This window comes from Triturus cristatus, chromosome 9, assembly GCF_964204655.1.
Source record: "Triturus cristatus chromosome 9, aTriCri1.1, whole genome shotgun sequence".
NCBI lineage: Eukaryota > Metazoa > Chordata > Amphibia > Caudata > Salamandridae > Triturus > Triturus cristatus.
The window spans coordinates 1,108,185,509-1,108,205,491 of NC_140592.1; the positions used below are offsets into that span (position 1 = coordinate 1,108,185,509).

The 19,983-nt window shown below is 41.2% G+C and overlaps 1 protein-coding gene and 1 pseudogene across 1 annotated transcript; one reads left to right on the top strand and one right to left on the bottom strand.

The window, feature by feature from the left end:
* Positions 1-3,782: 3,782 nt before the first annotated feature.
* Positions 3,783-11,164, bottom strand: MGAT2 (alpha-1,6-mannosyl-glycoprotein 2-beta-N-acetylglucosaminyltransferase). Its single transcript, XM_085627016.1, has 2 exons — positions 10,974-11,164; positions 3,783-6,556 (listed from the first exon to the last, which is right to left on the bottom strand). The coding sequence occupies exon 2, from the start codon at positions 5,283-5,285 to the stop codon at positions 3,915-3,917; it is 1,371 nt and encodes a 456-aa protein (XP_085483142.1). The 5' UTR covers positions 5,286-6,556; positions 10,974-11,164; the 3' UTR covers positions 3,783-3,914.
* Positions 11,165-11,836: 672 nt separating this feature from the next.
* LOC146799454 (signal recognition particle RNA) lies at positions 11,837-12,061 on the top strand (annotated as a pseudogene).
* The last annotated feature ends 7,922 nt before the right edge of the window (positions 12,062-19,983 follow it).

Consider the following 19,983-nt stretch of genomic DNA (forward strand, 5'->3'; position numbering starts at 1 on the left):
ATACACACTTCAGGTGCAGATTGCACTGCTGCTGCAAATGCTTTACCTGTCCTGTGTATGCAAGGAATGTGCGCTGCTTCTGCACATGTTTCACTTGTTCTCTCTGTGTGTCGAAGTGGGCACTTCTGCGATGCTTATGCCACAGGCTCAGGTGTCCACTGCTCAAATTAACACACACTTTTCCTATATTAAACCACCACTAATCCTTTTTGGGTTCAGGCGTAGCATGCTACTCACCGAAAAGCGTTTCAATTCCTTGTCAGGGGGTGGCAAACGCCATATAAATATCACTTATATTAATACGTATGAAAATGAGCAGATCACGATTTAATCTTCCGAGTGAAACATCTATCCAGCTTTTTGGCTGGCTACAGATGTTAGCACAGAGACCATGCCTACGTATTGCCGAACCACTAGCTATCTTTCCTCTACTCTCTCTTCCCTCATTACCACTCACATACCCCTCGGAATAAAATCGGACCGCATAATGCAAACATAATTAAAGCAGGCAGGGGGTCAAACCTGCTCCTACACACAGTCATTAGCATGGTCAAAGAAAACCCACAGCCTTCCTGGTAGCCATCACCCTACCCCAAAAGAGCATAGGCCATCAACCAACCTCCTGGCGCTGTCCAACTATGCCAAAATAATAGCAAACAAATGACCTCTCCACAGAAGAACTTAAATTAATTAAAAACATGATTCACACAACACATTTGAGCTTTCACCTCATACTTAATTACAACTTACAAGCACTTCTCACCTCACCATGCCCCCTTTGCATTTAATTTGACATCTCTACTCCTGAAGGACCTAATGCAAACCAGATTGCTTTGCAGCAATCCCCTATGCACTTTACCTCGAACACACCCAAGTACTCACTGATCTCTCAACACATCCTATTACCTCAGTGTCCAGAGCCAGTCACCATAAAGACAAAGCTCAATCTGCCCTAGCAGCTTTCGAAGAGCCACAGCATCTCAACCAGTGACCCTTCTCCTACACATCACTTCAAAGCTGCCCTTTTGACCTGTATGTCTGCTGGAACTAAACTTTAGATCAGCTCTCATGCAAGACTTTTGAGATATTACTGCACTAGCAGAAACGTGGTTCTGCGCTTCCACAGTACCACAACTTGATTTTATCCTGCAACTAAGATACAAAATTCTCCACCTCGATGGAACAGAAAAACACGGATCACTTTTTTATTCTATTTAAAATCCTGCATTAATGCCAGAGTTGGACCGGCCTGTCGGGTACTCTGGCACTGTCAGATGGGCCAACTTGAAAAAGGCAGGGTGTATAGTGACTGTTGTGGTCCCAAGGGGAGTGAGGGGATCAAAGAAAAACTGTCTTTCAAACTCGCTCATCCGCCAGTGGCAGACAAGTTGGTCCAACACTGCTTAATAGGCCCTCCCTTGTAGTAAGCCGGAGGCAGAAATGGTAAAATCTAGATATCTCAAATACATGTCCAGCAAGCACTACCAAATCCAATAAGTCTAGCTTTAATGTGCTACGCATACAAACACACGCATGGACAGATTATTTGTACCATGTGGTTGTGCAACCTACCTCTGAATTCTTCCAATGTCTTAGCCATGTATTTTTATTTCCCAGGCCAGTAGAGTTGGTGCCACAGTGCACTACAGCTTAGAAACACAAGAGGTAGGTTTCACAGAAGCACAGCACAAATAGTAGGTGTGTATTTAGGCCCTCCTGTGTTTACACGTGCTAGTCCATTAAAGCCAGTTGTACTGTCTTTGCCGATACTGGTAATTATTGGCATCTAATGGAAACGGATTAGCAACAGGCCACTGTAAGCAATCATAACATCAAAAGCATTAATTATGAAGTTACATTGACAGAATATAAACTGCCAAGAAATAACACGGTAAACCTGAAAATAAAAGTATAACTCCATTTCGTAGGTTTTCCGATTGAGCAATTTTTAGGATTCCTCGTGTGTTCACCAAACGACCATAGCGTTGACAATAGAACATTTTGAACCAAGATGTTAATACATTCACTGAGAAAGGGGATATGCTAAGAGTGCAGATAAGTTATTGGCAGAAATAAAATGCACATACCCTTTGATAAGTGTCCCAACTGCTTGAATCCAGCCACATATACACACAGATGAAAGGTTTCATTATCACTTCTGGTGCCAAAATGAACTGCTGACAGGTAACATTACCCACTTTCTCTCCACCTCCTCAATACTATGATTGGAATTGCTTTCTAAATATTGGTTATATTTATAGATTGAAATGATGGCCCAGTAGCAGGGGATATCAATTTCTCCAGCCCACCAGCCCCCGCTGGGGAAACACCTAAGTTTTGAGCAGTAGTGCCCTTGTGTTTCAGAATATCTGTACAATGGCAGCTAAGAGAAAACATGTCCAATATCTGAAGCGCTTGTGCGTATTGGCAGTTTTATTTACATTGTATATATAAAGTCATAGAACACAGAAATAAGTAGCCATACTACCTTAAATGCTCCAAAGGTACAAAAGTAATTAAAACCAAAGGAGGGCAGGTAAAAAGGGTTCTTACTCATGAGGTTTTTAACACCATAAGCACAACTCAAACCCTGCATGAGATTGTATACTCAAACAATGGTAGCAGCAAGGCAATCCAGACACTCATTCTTTCCACAGATCCGCTTGGGCTTGCACCAGCAGAGAACAAAAAACCTAATATTTCAGCGCTGGTGGAAGGTATTTTCTTCACAAACTCACTCTTCCGGCTCAGCAGCTGCACAGTAACATTAAGAATCAACACCATGTGAAACTTTTGTACCATGATATGCCATTAAATTGCTTAATCCAAAAAATATATATATTGTCAAGATCTGCAAACAAGAAGTACACACAACTTTTTCAAAAACATGGACCTCAGACCAGAGGTGCATCTGCCCAATTGTCAGAGAACGAACCTGTGCCTCTGTGGTCATTTGAAAACTTGAATTGCATTCACTCCCCCCAAATTCATGATAATTCTTAGTCAAGACCCAATGTCCCTTTAAATCACTTTTACATTTGTTAATCATTATGTTTCCACAGACCATCCTTGGCTAACTTAATGAGAGAGAAAATAATTCACTTTTGCAAACACAAAGCTTCATATAATACTATTCCTCCGATTCTACACTAACAAAATCTTGTGTCGTATCAAAACATGGAATTATTTTACAGTCATTAATTCGCCTTTTACCATTACACCTTTAGATGTGCTAAAATATTTAAAATAATATTGGGCATGTAATGCTGCAGGTAAGTAGATTTGTAAACATTTTTCCAATCCCTTTACCAAAAGCATAAAAAGGAGGCATGCTAAATTTATCTTAAAGACTGGAAGAAATCTGAAAATTAAGGAAAATTTTCGAGGCTATCACTTACATCTTCTTTAATGTTTTAAATTCTGACATTATAAATGAAAAAAGAAAATAAGGATCCTGTGCACATCGAAAGATAATAAGGTCCCTCAAACGGACTGATGGACAGAACTTAATTTGGCACTTCACTCCCGCTCACTTACAATGCCATTTAAATTCTTTGTAAAAAATACATTTTAAAAATGTACTATCATATAAAGAATTAGAGATAAATATTGCAATATGTACACTAAAGCTAGGTATATAATTTTTTTATACAAAAGATACATTTTGCTGCCTCTTGCTTCATGTGTACTAAAAAAAAAAACAGGTAATGAACTGAACAAACAGAGCAAACTGTTGCCTAAACTTTGGAACTACCATGGCTGGGGAAAAATGACTGTTGGAGAACTTTAACAAAAACGTTTATTCATTTTGAATGACACCAATTGTTACTCATTTACACACTTGTATTCATATCTCAGGAGAAAAAATAGGCATACAATTCATACTTGAAGAGGCTTTTATAAGACCGTGATAATCACTGAAGTCGTTGATAACTCTTACAAAGTTCATGGTCCCTGATGTCTCCCCAGCCTCCATTTTTCACATGGGGGGAGTATGCGGCCACTGAAAACCGCTTACTGATGCTCAGGCTTTCAGGAAACAAGTACTGATGGTTGCTATTTAACAGTGACTCTATTTTGGCACTTTCTGTAGATGGCTTACAGGCCTTTTTGTGGTGCATTCCACAGTCACCTGCATGATAAACTCTAGGAACCTCAGGGACTAGGACTTTCCAAAACTTTGGAAGACACGTGACAGTCAAATACTGAAGTGTCCAATCCCAGTTGTAGTCATCATATGTGCAGAAAGCAGCAGTGCAGCGGATAAGCTTTTGATAAACATCTCTGTTAAGAACAAGGCCCATATTATGGTCAGTAGATCTCCAGGTCCTCACTTCCAACTTCTCAGCTTTATCAGAGAAATCCTGGACACGAGTGTAGGCACCCAGGGATAGCACATCACAGTCAGGACACTCCTCAATTTTCTTGTTCCACATTTTTTTAAGGACATGATAAAAGTCAGGGGACATATAGTGATCCTCTTCAATAAGCAACACGAGCCCTTCATAATCTTTTAGCACCTTTATCCTCTCCCACACAAAATGTAGCTTCCACCACCAATGATGCTTAGTTTGGGAAAATTTGGCTTCCCTGTAATGCCCAAATGAGTCTGGGAAGGCTGCATTGTTACACTTCAGCTTCTCAGCATCTCTCTTATCAATATCCCTAGGACAGTCTTTGGGATCATTTCCTGGGAACTCATTGGGGTACAGTTGGATACTGAAAGGAAAAAATATTTGAATGACCTGGCAGAAATCCACAGCTGCGATGATCTGGTTGATATCAGCAGACCAAAAGTCATGACTGAAAATAAGTAACACATTTTCAATACCTTTGGACTGTCTGAGTGATTCAATAAGCAATTTAAGGTAGTCTGGCCGGTTATGTACCTGGACGACCACCACTACATCCCCCTGAGGACGGTTCGGAATCTTGTCTATGTTTTTAATCATCTGGTCAAAGTTCAGCTGGAATGCAATGTTAATGTAAACGGATGTTTCATTGTCCGCTTCCTGCTTGTGAGCTGGCTGAGATTCAGAAATTTTCCTGACAGCGTGTTGCTGCTCCTTACCACCATCATCCTCCTGCTTGTGGGCTGGCTGAGACTCATTGGAGATCTTTCTGATCCCTGGTTGTTGTTGCTCTTTCCCTGCTTTCCCAGTCCCTGGGTTCTGAATGAAAGCTTCATTTTTCCTTTGCCTGCCGCTGTTCCAAAACGCAAAGCCACAGGCGATCACCACCAGGGTCAGGATGAACACTTTCCTCTTGTAGATGCGAAACCTCATGGTATAGGTTATAGGACAAGTAGAAATCACACTGGGGAGCAGCAAACAATAAAAAGGAATCTGGTTTGCTGGGGTCAAAGCATGAAGAAGGTAAAGGCAACGAGGCCCACCAAAGCTAGCTCATGCCTGCATGAATGTGCATACAATCTTTGGGTACAAAATCATAAGGAATTTATGGGAGGAAAGTAAACATGTTTAATCCTAAAATCAGCTAGTATGTTTCGGCCTGCAAAACATCTATTTTCAGTGACAAGTCAGCGAAAGGTAGACATATCTCATGTCAGGCAGACATTTGCCTTTAGAAGTAGGCAAGGTGAGCATAGTAGAACCGCTCAAAAAGAACAGACAGGGATAAGAAAAATCGAACAGATGTTTGGACCACCAACTACGTACCTGCCTCAAGGAGTAAGAAAGGAGAGTTTAATCCTACCAGGAATAAGAATAAGGGAAAGTTTATGACCAAAGTCACTATTGGCTGCCGGTACCCCCAAGAGAGGGTGTTAAACTGCGCTCAATAGAAAGACCATGAGAGGACTGAATTTAAATAGAGAAAGGTTTAGACAGGAGCAGATCCTGGGATCTTCAATGAAGGTTAAGGGGTAGGATTCCTTGTGTCCTGCATAAAGGCAAGAGGAGTCACCTCAAAAACAAGGGCAGTTAGGTAGGTAGTTTTGGGGCAGACACAGCAAAGAAAGACTTAAGACAAAGACAAATTGAGAACGGCTAAACGGGTAGGAGGAGGGAATATCCATTCAGTATGTGAGAGCGGAGTAGGAGAAATACTAAGGTCAGCGGTTAGGCTATACAACTGCATGTAGTTTGGTTTATCAAAAATGTACGCTAAAGACAGGAGGTCATTGTATAAGCTAGGAGGAGATTAACAAACCACGAGAATAGAACAGGGAGGTAGAAGAGAGAAGACAAGAAATGTGCAGATCATCAGAGTATGTGATATTCCATACAAGGCAGCAGACCCTGCAGGTCCCCCTCAGCTGGTCAGGGAGGGAAGCTTTTCTACCAGTGATAAGAGCAAGCAGGTCTTTAACAGTTTAGAGTAGGCAGATCTTGCACGTGACTTGGAAAGGTGGTTGGAGCAATCCGGTCCCACACTGTTGAGAAGAGCTTGCATGCCCCGCAATGGGAGGACTGGTAGTGGAGATTTCCAGTGACAGTATAGACTCTTCAAGTTGTTCCTGTATCCCATCAATTATCCATAGAAGGGCCCGATTTTTGCACAAACTGGTGTGTTTTATTCTGGAAAAGAGTAGCTCCTAGAAGAGAGAAGAGGTCATGAGCAAATTTAAAACAGTACACAAACGCTCATAGCTGCCAAGTTTAGATTTGATAATGCGACATATCTATGCAATGGGTATGCTTGGGTGTGAAATGTTCATGCCTTGTGTGTGATACTTTATGATGAGTAGATCAAATCAGCTATTTCCAAACAATGTTTAAAATATCACAAATAATGTGTTTGGTACATGGCAAATGTCTAGAAACAGCTTTAAAATAGGCCGGGACACAACAGAGTCCAGGATAAAAAGCCTAAGTGTCAGTCACACAAGACAAGGGGCCACTCAGCAGTCTTCACATCATGGGCTTGATCCCCATACCCATCCCCCCACCGATGGGGTCTGTATTACATTATAAACAAAATGTAATCTTCAGACAAAAGGAATATTACACTTTACAAATTATTCGCTTTAGATCGATATACAAGATGTAGGTCCTGAAAACATCAATCTATCATTATCATAAATACTAAACTGGTAATTTAGCCAAATTTAAGTTAACCTCATTAGAACGCTAGGAAGGTGATCTACTTCCAATAACAGAGTCATTTGGCAAACCATTATGAATTGTACTCCTATTGACATAGGATGGAAGAAAGGCAGAGTAGGTCCTGGCAGAACCTAAATGTTAGCCTCTAGAATATGGAACGTTATTAGCTGTAGGGGGGGGGGGGGGGGTCAAACTCCTTAGTATTCTTATCTAGAATGCATATCATAACATCATATCTCTAATAAGGACCACTGCCACCACCAACTGTATTTCTGTATTTTGTAGCTGGCTGTACAGCAATTCTTGAAGGAATATGTACTCATATGCTGAGAAGGAAGGGCCCATACAGGAAGGAAGAATAGTTTCAAATCGTTATGCTTTGTTTGGTCTGGTGCCAAAGCATAGCTGCTATGTGCCCTCATACTACATGTATTAACAAACAGGCGACACCTGTAACCCCAACTGAGACCTGAGGGAGTACAAGATCATACAACGTCTCAGTGGGAGTCAATGAGAAAGTACAATTTAGAAAGTAATTACACAAAACACGCATTCCCACTTTTTAGTTTCAACATATTTGTTCAAAAAAAGGAAGAAAAAAAAAAAAAAAGAAGGAAGAAAGAAGAAAGGCACAGATATATACTTTACAATGAATAAAAAGTGGAACACGTAAAAAATAGAATTCAGCGTTTTCTTTGGGAAATATTTTAAAAGAGTATTATGCATGAAAATGTACTGTATAATACGAACAATGAAAAAATCATGACAATTAACAGTCCCAATTAGGCTGATAAAAATCCACGGAAGGGGTCCACAAGTTGTCCTTCAGGTGCTCCTGATTCACTCAGGACACGCTGCGAGTACATAGTAGCATGCAGAATACCCTGTTTCCTGATCGGTTGGCATTCCTTTAATTCCTTAAACTTTACTATATATCCTCCCTGGTGACCAGGGGCACTGGCCTAGCTCTTGACAAATACGCTTCTGCAGTTTCTTCAACGTATTTTGGATCCTCTTCAGACACCAATCTCCTTTGTGCTCCCTAGTCCTGGTGATAACCAAGTCATGTAGGTCAAAACACCGTCAACTTGTACCAGCTTAATTGGAAATGTTAAGTATGTTATGCTTTTTTCACTGTTAGTATTATAAAGGAAATGTTCGTGCATATTACTCTTTTCACCTAGTATATAATTTAAAAAGCATGGTTGCTGCTGCTTTTTTTCCCTTGTAAAGTATATATCTATGCCTCTTTTTTTGGTTAATACAATTATGTTGAAACAAAACAGTAGGACTAAGCGTTTTGTGTAATTAATTTACTTTCTAAATTGAACTTTCTCATTGACTCATACTACGTGTGACACAAATGAGTCATAATTTCTGTGTCAACACTTTGCATTCTGGAACACATCGTTTCCCTCTTCTCATTCAAGATTACCAGTGCAATTATGCAAAATGATTGTAGCTGAAAAGGAAAATCTGCCCATCACACATCCAGACTGGGAGCATGGAAAAGTGTTCAACCGTTTCATGACAAAAAACATGAAACTGTGCTTTAGTGCAGACTATGAACATACTATCTGAAAAAGAAATCTGACACTAAAATAAAATGTTCACATGACATTTGTAAGGGTAATCTTTGCATGGAAAATAAAAAGCCAGATCGGGATAGGTATAGATTTTGTATTCTTGTAAGAATACAAACAGTTGCAATTTTTCACAATTCATGAACCCTTTATGGACATACTACAGTCCCTGTACAAAATTCTAGCTTGGGCAGGACGCCTATGTAATGAACATGCTTATAGAGAAATCAGGGTGCTCTTTAATCGTCTGTAAAAGCTACATTGTTTGCTCTCCGATGCTCAAACAACAGTTTGAATCGGGATTGACTAATCCGTTAAACCTATAGCATTCGTCCACTCAAATGTTATCTCAGTGTAAAGAACTCATATGTATGTGCGCTGTATACATACCATTAACAAACCAACTAAAAGCGAGATGCGTTTGTTTGAGATTATATTTTTATAGATTACACACTGGTTAAATAAACATTCAAATTTACTTTGAAACGTATCACAAAGAAAAAGAGGTGTTCTCGTAAATGGGCAGTTAGGTTATACCTTTTTATTCAGAACCAAACTGTAAGTAGAGGAGGATCGAAATGCAGTACTTTACTCTGGCCACCACGAAGGAATGTGCATGTAGTAGTTACGTTTATTTTACAGACTCGCACGGCTACACATTCACTGGCATGCATTCCACACATTACTCATGTACCGTAGTATTTCTACATTTTACTTTGGTGTACCTATTATTGTTACTTGTATTTCAAGTTCTGGACAGTTGCATGTGGCTTAGCAGGTAGAAGAGGTGGGGGGGGGGGGGGGAATCTATAGCCCGGCACCTTCATCTCCAAACCAGCCCCACTGGTTTATTTAGAATGCAAATCCATCCGAACGAGATACAGACTTAATAGTATCTCATTTGGGATATCCCAACGTGATACCAAGACGTTTGTGTTGCCCCCTCCCCCCAAATACACCTTTATTCAATTTAAATCCAAATTGTACAGACAGTCAACACGTTTCAAGGGACACACCATGTCCGTCAGGGCGTATAGTTCTCTCATCATCTGTCTTTTAAGTTTCTTGTCCCGACGATCTTATAAACATAAAAATATACAATGTTAAAGTTGCCCCATTTCGGTATGTGCAACAATACTGATTTGCATCATCAAGAGGTCAACTATGCCAGCATATTCCTCTGTGCTTTCTAGTATGTCCTTCAGGCCCCTATATGAACCCTGTCTGTACATGATCGCAACTTTCAATACGATGTAAAGAATGCACTTGTTCTGTGGGTGGCAGGATTAAACAGACCTGTGTAAATCGTCACACTTCCCCTGGCACGCTCAGGATTATCTACTGTCAGTGGGTGCCTCGCGGTTGCACTCCAATACTTTAACTACTTAAAGAACAGCCATGGTTACAGAAGTGAACTAAAAAACATTCAACAATAAACTAGACTGTGGACAAATGGGGTTACATGTTTCGTGCTAGGTCTATCTGGGTTTGTGCACAGCAGGACTTCCTTTCGACTGCAGGCGGACAACACCAATGGTGCTCATAATAGTCCCACTGAATATACAAACAGTAAGAATACGATTCTGACTACTGAACACATTCTCACATATTCGAAGTGTTCCCGTACGGGTAAGGTCTCGTGTGCCATAAAAATGACAAAAACATACTGCTGGGTGTTCGCGTCGCTGCTTAGGTACATTACTCCCGGGGCCATGAGGAACGTTAAGGATATAGAATAAATCCCGAAGCAAGGGAGTGGGGGCATGAACAGTGTCACAGCGAGAACCCACATAGCGACTTGGATTTCTCCATGCACGCTGGTGGGCAGGAAGCTTGGCAGGTCAGTCTTTGACCACCACACAATAGCTACTTCTCAGCTCAAGAGAGACAGTTTACCAGCCTCTCGGGGGTCCTGTGGATGAAGGTGCAGGGGTTCTTAAGGTGCTACATATGCTCGACACGGATCCGGCTCGAACATCTGTGATGGGAGATCGCACGTGACTTCCTGCAATTCGCACCCTGGGTTTGCAATATCTGCATCTAGTGTGGAAGTTCAGTGCAGGCGTACAGCCTAGTCAAAGCAGCAGAGAGACGAATGGGTCCTGCCCAGCCGCAGAAAAGCTGACAAGTCTATCTATCCTTAATCCCGGCTCAGTCTAGGAACCTGTTACGAGAGCCGAAAAGAGTCCTGAGATGAGGGGCTGCTCTCTAAAACATTACAACGCCCACCAGTAGTTAAGTGACGCGTGTTGTGCGCTTATGTTGTAGTGTAATGATAAAGGACTATAATGCGCCAGTCTAACCCACGATTAGTGACACTTACCAGGGCTACGTGTTACTGATACCAGGACACGGCCCTAACGGGCTGTCAGTTCCACTTTCCGGGTCCACCTTCGGAGCGCAGCTACCCCCTGCACCTGGAACTGCTGCCACTTCGCCTGTGACAGCAGCCAATGACGTGTCTGACGCTGTAGTGTCGGCGTCCAGCGTGAACTGGCACTTCCGGTTGACGCACAGGCGAAGATGCGCACCATCTTATGTGTGGCAGACGTGCTTCTTGCGTGCCATTACACTCTGCTGCTATTCGACTGTGCATGCTGACTTGCGGAAGGACTACTCACCTACAAAAGACTGAATAAATGCAGTTGCAGTGAGGTTGTTTACTTTGCTTTAAAAAGATAAAATCCTTGAACATTAGCCAAATGAATAGGCACAGGTACCAAATGCCTTTTACTTCCGTGAGTAAAATCACCCTGTTAAATTTCAATCTCGTAGTTTAAAAACTGCCACACCGTGTTAAATTCGGTGAACTACACGGAGTTTTCAGACTAAATCTGTGTTTCAGACCTACAGTTCCTTCTGTAGCTTGGTGCTCTAGTTAGCTTTCTGTAACATGCGTTATTCGCCCCAAACGCTGTATTGCATTTCTTGCTGGACCCTCGGGTAGCAGATACACAAATCTCCGTTAATAGGAAGTATTGGGATATTTCTAAACATACTTCTACTTAAACATGGCCGCCAGGTACATCTGTTCGTGTGGGCGTTGATTACGGCTATTACTGAGCGCAGTAATCACGAAAGCACGAGGAATTGCACGTTTGAAATTAGATCCAAGAGATAGGCATATAATCACAGTGACGTCGGCTGTTTACAAGGTCTAGTATAGTAATTTTGTGGTTTACCTTCGCTGGGCGCAGTGGCGTGCGCCTGTAATCCCAGCTTTCTGGGAGGCTGAGGCTGCTGGATCGCACGAGTTCTGGATTGCTGTGTGCTAAATCGATCGGGGGTTTTACAAGAATCAATATTTATCAATCCTGAGGAGTACACTGAGCAATGTCACACAAAACCCGGTCGTGCCTTTAAATAGCCATTGTAAACCAGCCTGGGCAATACAGTGAGACGCAGTCTTTTTTCTATTTTTTTGAGTGAGAAACACATTAAGTGCTCCCACACTGTAATTGCATATTCAATTTTTTTTATTACGGTTTCTGTTATATCCGGAGTATTACATTTAATTGTAATCACCCTAGGTCCTCCTAGCTGCTCAGCCAGAGTGAGAGATGGTAATGGAATGTTGGTGTGACTGTGATGAATGGAATGCCTGGGTGCCTGTGTGGATGAGTGGTGACAGTTGGAGATGGGCTGAGCAGCTAGGCAGGCTGCTCCTGGTGGGGCTGGTGTAGGAGCTGGTACATGGCTGAACTAAGACTGATATCATTTGGAACTGGAACAAATAAAGAAGACTTAGAAACTTACAACATGGCTACCAGTGACTTCATGTAAAGAGCACAACATAATTTTGGCGACGAGCGGACCTGGACCCAAGTGTGCTTAAGGACTGAACAGTAACCCAGAGTCTACAAAGAAACCATTGTAACCAGCGCAACTACAAAGAAAAAAGAAAGAAAAATACATGAAGCAGAATGGAGTAAAAGGCAAGCCAGCCCCACCAGTGTCCTGTCATCGGACGGCCCCAACCTGTGTCCTGCCTGATCTTACTCCATTGACTTGACCACAGGTATGGTCTGTATGTTAGGGTATGCCTGATTTAAGATTCACCCTACCACTTCCTTTAGTATCTGCTGTATGGATGTATCCACTGCATATAGGAAATGTGGTTGCACGGATTAGAGTTATGGACTAATTCTGTGAAGTAAATTTCACAGGTGCCACACAGGAGCGGGGTGGTTCTTCTGAGATTGCTGTTTTATTGGCACATAGGAAGTTCTACTATTGTCAGTGAACTCTGTGGTAGTAATGTGCCTGGGGATCTGTTCACATCAGACTATTATATGATATGACCCCATGAAATCCACAAGCGCTTAATAACTATATGACTTAATAATCTTCATGAGGGAGGATGGGGGATTTTGATGCATGTATTTTATATGTCGTATTTTGCCCATCTTTTCTTTATTTGCATTGTTCTCTCTTTTGCGATGTTTTACTTTTAGTTGCATCCTTGAGTTACGAACATTACTGCTTCTTTTGTGTATAGTTCTCTGCTTTAGTATTGTAGTCTTTGTTTTCATTTTAAAAGGAAAGGGATGATGTTATATCCGGAGTATTACATTTAATTGTAATCAGCCTAGGTCATCCTAGCTGCTCAGCCAGAGTGAGAGATGGTAATGAAATGTTGGTGTGACTGTGATGAATGGAATGCCTGGGTGCCTGTGTGGATGAGTGGTGACAGTTGGAGATGGGCTGAGCAGCTAGGCAGGCTGCTCCTGGTGGGGCTGGTGTAGGAGCTGGTACATGGCTGAACTAACACTGATATAATTTGGAACTGGAACAAATAAAGAAGACTTAGAAACTTACAACATGGCTACCAGTGACTTCATGTAAAGAGCACAACAGTTTCCATCAATAGAATCGCTCACCTTAACAAATTAACAGTCTTACAAAACTACTTTGGAGGATTCTTCAATGAGTGAAGACTTGCACAGTAATTTTTAAGCAACTTGCAGTGATCATAGGGCCACATGTATCAAGCATTTTTGTGTTTGCAAAAAATACTTTTCATATGTATCAATCCTATTTTGCGATTCAGTAATTACCGAATCGCAAAATGGGTTTGTGATTTACTATTTGGAAAAGACGTGTGTTGTATCTAGTTTATGGTGTGATGCATCTTTCCTGTTTCTCTGTCCTTGCTGCTCAGCCAGTGTGCATGTGCTGTGGAATGTTTGTGTGCTTTGTGATGTAATGGAATGTGAGTATACCTGGATGCGTAGTTTCTTTTGGAGTATGGGCTGAGCAGCAAGGAGGCTGCGCCTGGTGGGGCTGAATACTTATCTACTACAAGACCATCTAAGAACTATTATCAATAAACCTTCATCTTTATTCTACACCTCGGCTACCGGACATTACATTACAACAACGTGTTTTTAGTACGTCCCTTCCAAAAAGCAAATCCTAATGGTATGTATGAATGTTTTTTGACTGTGAATGCGCAACATTCGCATTTTACCACCTACTTAAAGTAGGTGGTAACCCATAGGCAAATGGGAAGGGGTCTTCAAGGGACCCCTTGCCCTTTGGGAATGGCAGCAAAAATGATTTTTCCAGAGCAGGTTGTGGTCCTAGGAACCACTGCCTGCTCTTAATAAAGGAAAAGAAAACTTTTCGTTAGGTCTCGCCTGACCCAGCGCATGCGCTGGTCTGGCGAGACTTTTTGAGAGGGCTCCAAAAAGTGCTACCAGGCCAGCCTAGAGCTACAGTGCATGTGCGCGCTTTTCCGCGATTACTTTCACTTTCGCGGCCGCACGGCCGCTTTGATGTTTGATCGTGATTGCGATCACTTTCGCGGCCGCACGGCCGCTTGGCATAGCCAATAGCTTTTTAAACACAAGAATACCTCTGACACCATAAATCACACTTTTTTTCTTTTCTCAGCAGGCCTATTCATTGACTGCGAGTTTAGATGCAATTCTTACGTTCTACGATTATTTGAAACAAGGAGAACACTTCTTCATCTTAACAAACACATGTCCTTTACATAAAACGTGCGAAATTCTTTACATTTTTCACAATTTTAACACATAACTTTGTGGCATATCATACAGACATAAATAAAGTACTTTAAACAGATGAGAGAAATATTGCACTACAGTACTTAGGTATCCGGTTTGATAAGTAGTGGGGACCCTAACTTGTTTGGTCCTCAACATGCGCTGATTATTATGGTCCTAAGCAGGGTCAGAGAAGGTTGTTACAAGATAGTTCTAGAGAGAGCGGTTTCTAGATTATTGTTTCTGCTCTTTGGGGGGCGCTAGTGTCTTATTTTTATCCCAAACGTATCTGAATCTCTGCTTTTTTCTAGCCGACACGTTTCGACCTGTATATCTTAATGGTAAGGTCTTCGTCAGGGCTTATCACTGATTCTGATGGGACATATTTTTCCTGTAAAAATGATATACCTGGTTTTAATGTGTGCTCTTTTTATGTCTTTGTAAAAAACGTTTTTGTTTAAAAATATTTTTGGGTGGAAAAACTTACGTACTAACAGTTTATGTGACTGTCATCTTCTTTGCCTAAAAAAAAAAATTTGAAAAAACTTTTGTGGTCTGGCTAAATAACAGGAATCCAAACATTCAATTCACGGTAAACTATAACAAAGTAGAAATGAACTTTCTGGACCTTTTAATCAAACATGTAGATGGCCACCTATACACTACACTTTACACAAAAAAAGGACAAAAACACATTCCTGCACTTCTCGAGCTTCCACCAACGAAACTTGCGAGAAAATCTTCCATTCAGCCAGTTCCTGAGGATAAGGTGTAACTGTTCGAAAAAAGAAGATTATTTCGAAAACGCAACAGTACTGTTGGAGAAATTGGTAACGAGGAATTATCCCCAAAAACTTCTGAAGAAGGCGCTGAAACGAGCATGGTATACTCCACGCGAATCCCTTCTCACCCCAAGGAAGGAAAAAAAGGTACACCTTTGGTATGCGTGACGACGTTTTCAGGTCGCACAACTGAAATGCAAAAAATCATCAGAAGAAACTGGAACACAATAAAAAGCATTCCAGCATTTACACAAATTCCAATTTTTGCACTGAAAAAAAACACAAGTATAAGGGAGAAACTTGTGCGTGCCAACACAACCATCAAACAACCTGAAATAACTCTGAGGACCATGCTATCACTACCACCAATTAAAGGGCATAGAAAATGTGGCAATTGCGTATCATGTGACAGTACACTAGAAGGAACCAAATTTACATATGGCCCGAAGTACATCAATCATGAAAACTTCACCAATTGCAATACCCATAACGCCATATACTGCGTTCTCTGCCCCTGTTCACTAGCATACATTGGGAAAACCGCTCAACCCATAAAAAAACGCATTTCCCAACATCGTTCCAGAATCAAGTGCAAGACACCTAATGCTCCCATGGTATCACACTGTATCGGAAAAAATCATGGTCCAAACGAACTAAAATGGACAGTACTACGGCACATTCAAGGGAAAAACATCGATGCCCGACTATCCAAAATTGAAGCAAAAACCATAATGTTCCTGGGAACTATTGAAAACGGGCTAAATGAAATGACAGAACTAACACACATTATATAGACGAAGGGATCCACATGACTTCTCCTCTCTTGAGACTGAGTACTTAGGCCAACTTGACAAAAGGAAAAAAAAATTTCAACAAAAAAAAGGAACTTTATTGTTCACCAATATGATACCATCATAAACCTGAAGACTAACATGCAGCTTCATTGATAGCCACAAGTCACGGCAAAAAATCTATGTGTATAAACACGGAAATGCATGTACACAACATGTAACATAAGGACTAGTTAGTTTTGACAAGAAATCCAGCAGGGTGTTCCCCCCACCATAACAAAAAAACCCATCATTCAAGGCATCGTTATCACAACGGGGTGTGATTGCTGCAAATGCCTTAACCATTGCAGTCCAATAAAACCAAACCCAAAAAGGAATGTGAAACAGTGTCAATAATAACCACGAATGGGTCCCACAAATTAAGATGTTCCGCGCCGCGATAAAAATGAAGCAAAAAACACCCCTTTCTAGCTAAAGGAAGTAACTTGCCGCATACACAACTAACGTTGCCACAGCAACGCTTCGGGAACGACGTGGGACGTAGTTACGCCGGAAGAATATATGCACCAACCGAAACACCTCACAGAATCGGAACAATTTCCAACTGCTACAGACGCAGACGAAGTGAACGCCGAGAGGAAGAAAGCGTGTATTCATTACTTTAGAAGCAGCAAGGTATGAAAAACTACAATATAATGACTTAGTTTTTTTTCACCACACCGAGGTGGCATGAAGAGGGAAATCTATATCAGCCAACACCGGTACCTATAACGAGCAAGATACAACTGCTAACGATTCAAAGTCTAAACGAACACAGCTACTCACCGCTTTATTAAAACACGATCACAAGCGTTCTCCTAAGACATACAGGTGGTGGCCAAAGACTGCTTAAGAACACATAGAACAGCACGTTAGAAACTCTTGTAAAAGTAAAACATTAAGAGTTTGGCTACTTCCCCATAACATTACTTGTTCTCGCTTGCATTTACAGAGAAATTAGCCGCCAAAAGCGAGACCAGACCGGAACACATGCCAATACCTTTACCCCGAGAACTCTCAGAACGGGTATGTAAAAACAATGCAGTCTCATTAAGCCCCAAATGAGCGAACAAGCCATAAAGCTATCAGGGAACCCCATATTTCAAAAATTCATTTTTCATTATGTTTTTTAGGCAAAGAAGATGACAGTCACATAAACTGTTAGTACGTAAGTTTTTCCACCCAAAAATATTTTTAAACAAAAACGTTTTTTACAAAGACATAAAAAGAGCACACATTAAAACCAGGTATATCATTGATTTTACAGGAAAAAGATGTCCCATCAGAATCAGTGATAAGCCCTGACGAAGACCTTACCATTAAGATATAGGTCCAATACACCACAGGTCGAAACGCGTCGGCTAGAAAAAAGCAGAGATTCAGATACGTTTGGGATAAAAATAAGACACTAGCGCCCCCCAAAGAGCAGAAACAATAATCTTGTTACCGCTCTCTCTAGAACTATCTTGTAACAGCCTTCTCTGACCCTGCTTAGGACCATAATAAGCAGCGCATGTTGAGGACCAAACAAGTTAGGGTCCCCACTACTTATCAAACCGGATATCTAAGTACTGTAGTGCAATATTTCTCTAATCTGTTTAAAGTACTTTATTTATGTATGGATGATATGCCACAAAGTTATGTGTTAAAATTGTGAAAAATGTAAAGAATTTCGCACGTTTTATGTAAAGGACATGTGTTTATTAAGATGAAGAAGTGTTCTCCTTGTTTCAAATAATCGTAGAACGTAAGAATTGCATCTAAACTCGCAGTCAATAAATAGGCCTGCTGAGAAAAGAAAAAAGTGTGATTTATGGTGTCAGAGGTATTCTTGTGTTTAAAAAGTCACTGTACAGATTCTGGCCTCTGAAATCCTCATAGAATCTATCCCCTTCTTCTATATCCTGGCATAGCCAATAGGTATCGCTTTTGGGACCTTATAAGTATTTAGTTATGCAACTGTTGCATGGCTAAACACTTATAAGATCCCAAAGGCGAGACCTATTGGCTATGCCAATGCTTGTTTTTAAATGCAACCCATTTTCCTTTAAGGAAAACGGGCTGCATTTAAAAAAGAAAGTTTGCTTTATTTAAAAGCAGTCACGGACATGGAGGTCTGGCCACCATCCCTGTTATTTTTGTGATCCCTTTCCCAGACTATTGCCTCTCCCCATGTGTGGCATAAGTACAATTATAGGTCTCTGTTACTGTATTTATGACATACATGGGGAGCATAGTTGCCAACATTTGAAAAAAAGTTCCTGGTACACTTTGCAGTACAGGGTTGCTGCAGATAGAAAGTTCTTGTTTGCGTATCTGTGTGTAATAAATAGGAACAGTTCTGCAACAATATCATCCGGGACAGTCTTCAACTTGCTGGTACTGTCCCTGCAAAACAGATTAGTTTGCGTCTATGATGAGGAGAGGAAACAGTTCTGTGGCTCCTGCACAATACCTGCTGCTTAACCTATCGGGAAATGTTAGCAGTTTATTGTTGCATACTTTATTTTTAAGAGTTGCCAGATCAACATGGACATAAAAAAAGATATATAGTGGCAAAGGCATAGTTTTAACAAAAACATACAGTGGACTTAGAGCTCGCCTGTTGCTTATCATTGGTGGGTTTTATTCATATATGCCAAAAGAACATTCAGGCTCCTTATTTTTGAAGCCAAAAATGACTTTATTTTAGCTGTTTCCCACCTGAATTTGCCTCTGATCTTTAGAAGTCAACAGGGAAAATACATTCCCCCTTTTCTTTTTTGAAAATCTCCCACTTTCCTGTAATGTTGGCATGTATGGCTTTATTGTAACTCTTAATTGATTGCTGCTTATTCAATGGCTTGCTTAACTCTTCCTCAGTTTGTCCCTCCCCTGGACCTTATTCTCTTTAACACCCTATTTATTGGATGGCTTGTATCCTTCAACTGCTCACTTTTAGGGAGCTACTTTTCTTTTCTTTTTTTTTCAGTAGACCATGAGAGTGCATCTTTTTTCTAACCGTCCCCTTGTGTGCTGCTTCCCTCCCCCAAACACCTGGTGCTCCATGTTGCTCTCTACTTCTTGTGGTGCTCTCTCTCATGCCTCTGCACCGTGTTGTGCTCTACCTTATTTCCTGCTCGGTCTCAACAGCTTTTTTCCCCCCGCCATCTGCGCTCCATGTTCCTCTCTCCCTTGTGCACTGCCTTGCCTTAACACAGCTTTATTTTAAAGTCTTGCATAGACAGCGCATGTTCTGTCTCTTTGAGACATTTTGCTTACTGTTAATGGGTTTGAAGCCCCCGTTATTTACCATTGGTGGCCTTCAAAGCCACTCTCTATTGCTTGCTTCATGCTGGCCAGCTCTGCATTCAACACTTCCCTCTTCTTGCATGTGACAGTCCCCTAGAGCATGCCCCAAGTAGTACTTGTGTCCTTACACTTCTTGCATTTTTGGGAGCTATTTCTTCTTTTTGTTGAGCCACTAAACAGAGTGCACCTTTCCTAGCCGGCTCTGCTGTTTGTTTGTTGGTTTAGGCTGTCCAGCTTGTTTTTGTATCTCCAGTGAGCATTCCTTGTTTACTGTATCCTCCCCAGTGCTTGCTATCTGTAAACAGGCCTTTAAATCTTGTTCTTATCTTGTCTCATTTGCTGTGCATTTAAAGACATCAGTCAAATGTCAGGCTTTGTGTTCCAAGGGAACCTGGTGTTTCCTTTTCTTTCGCTGACTT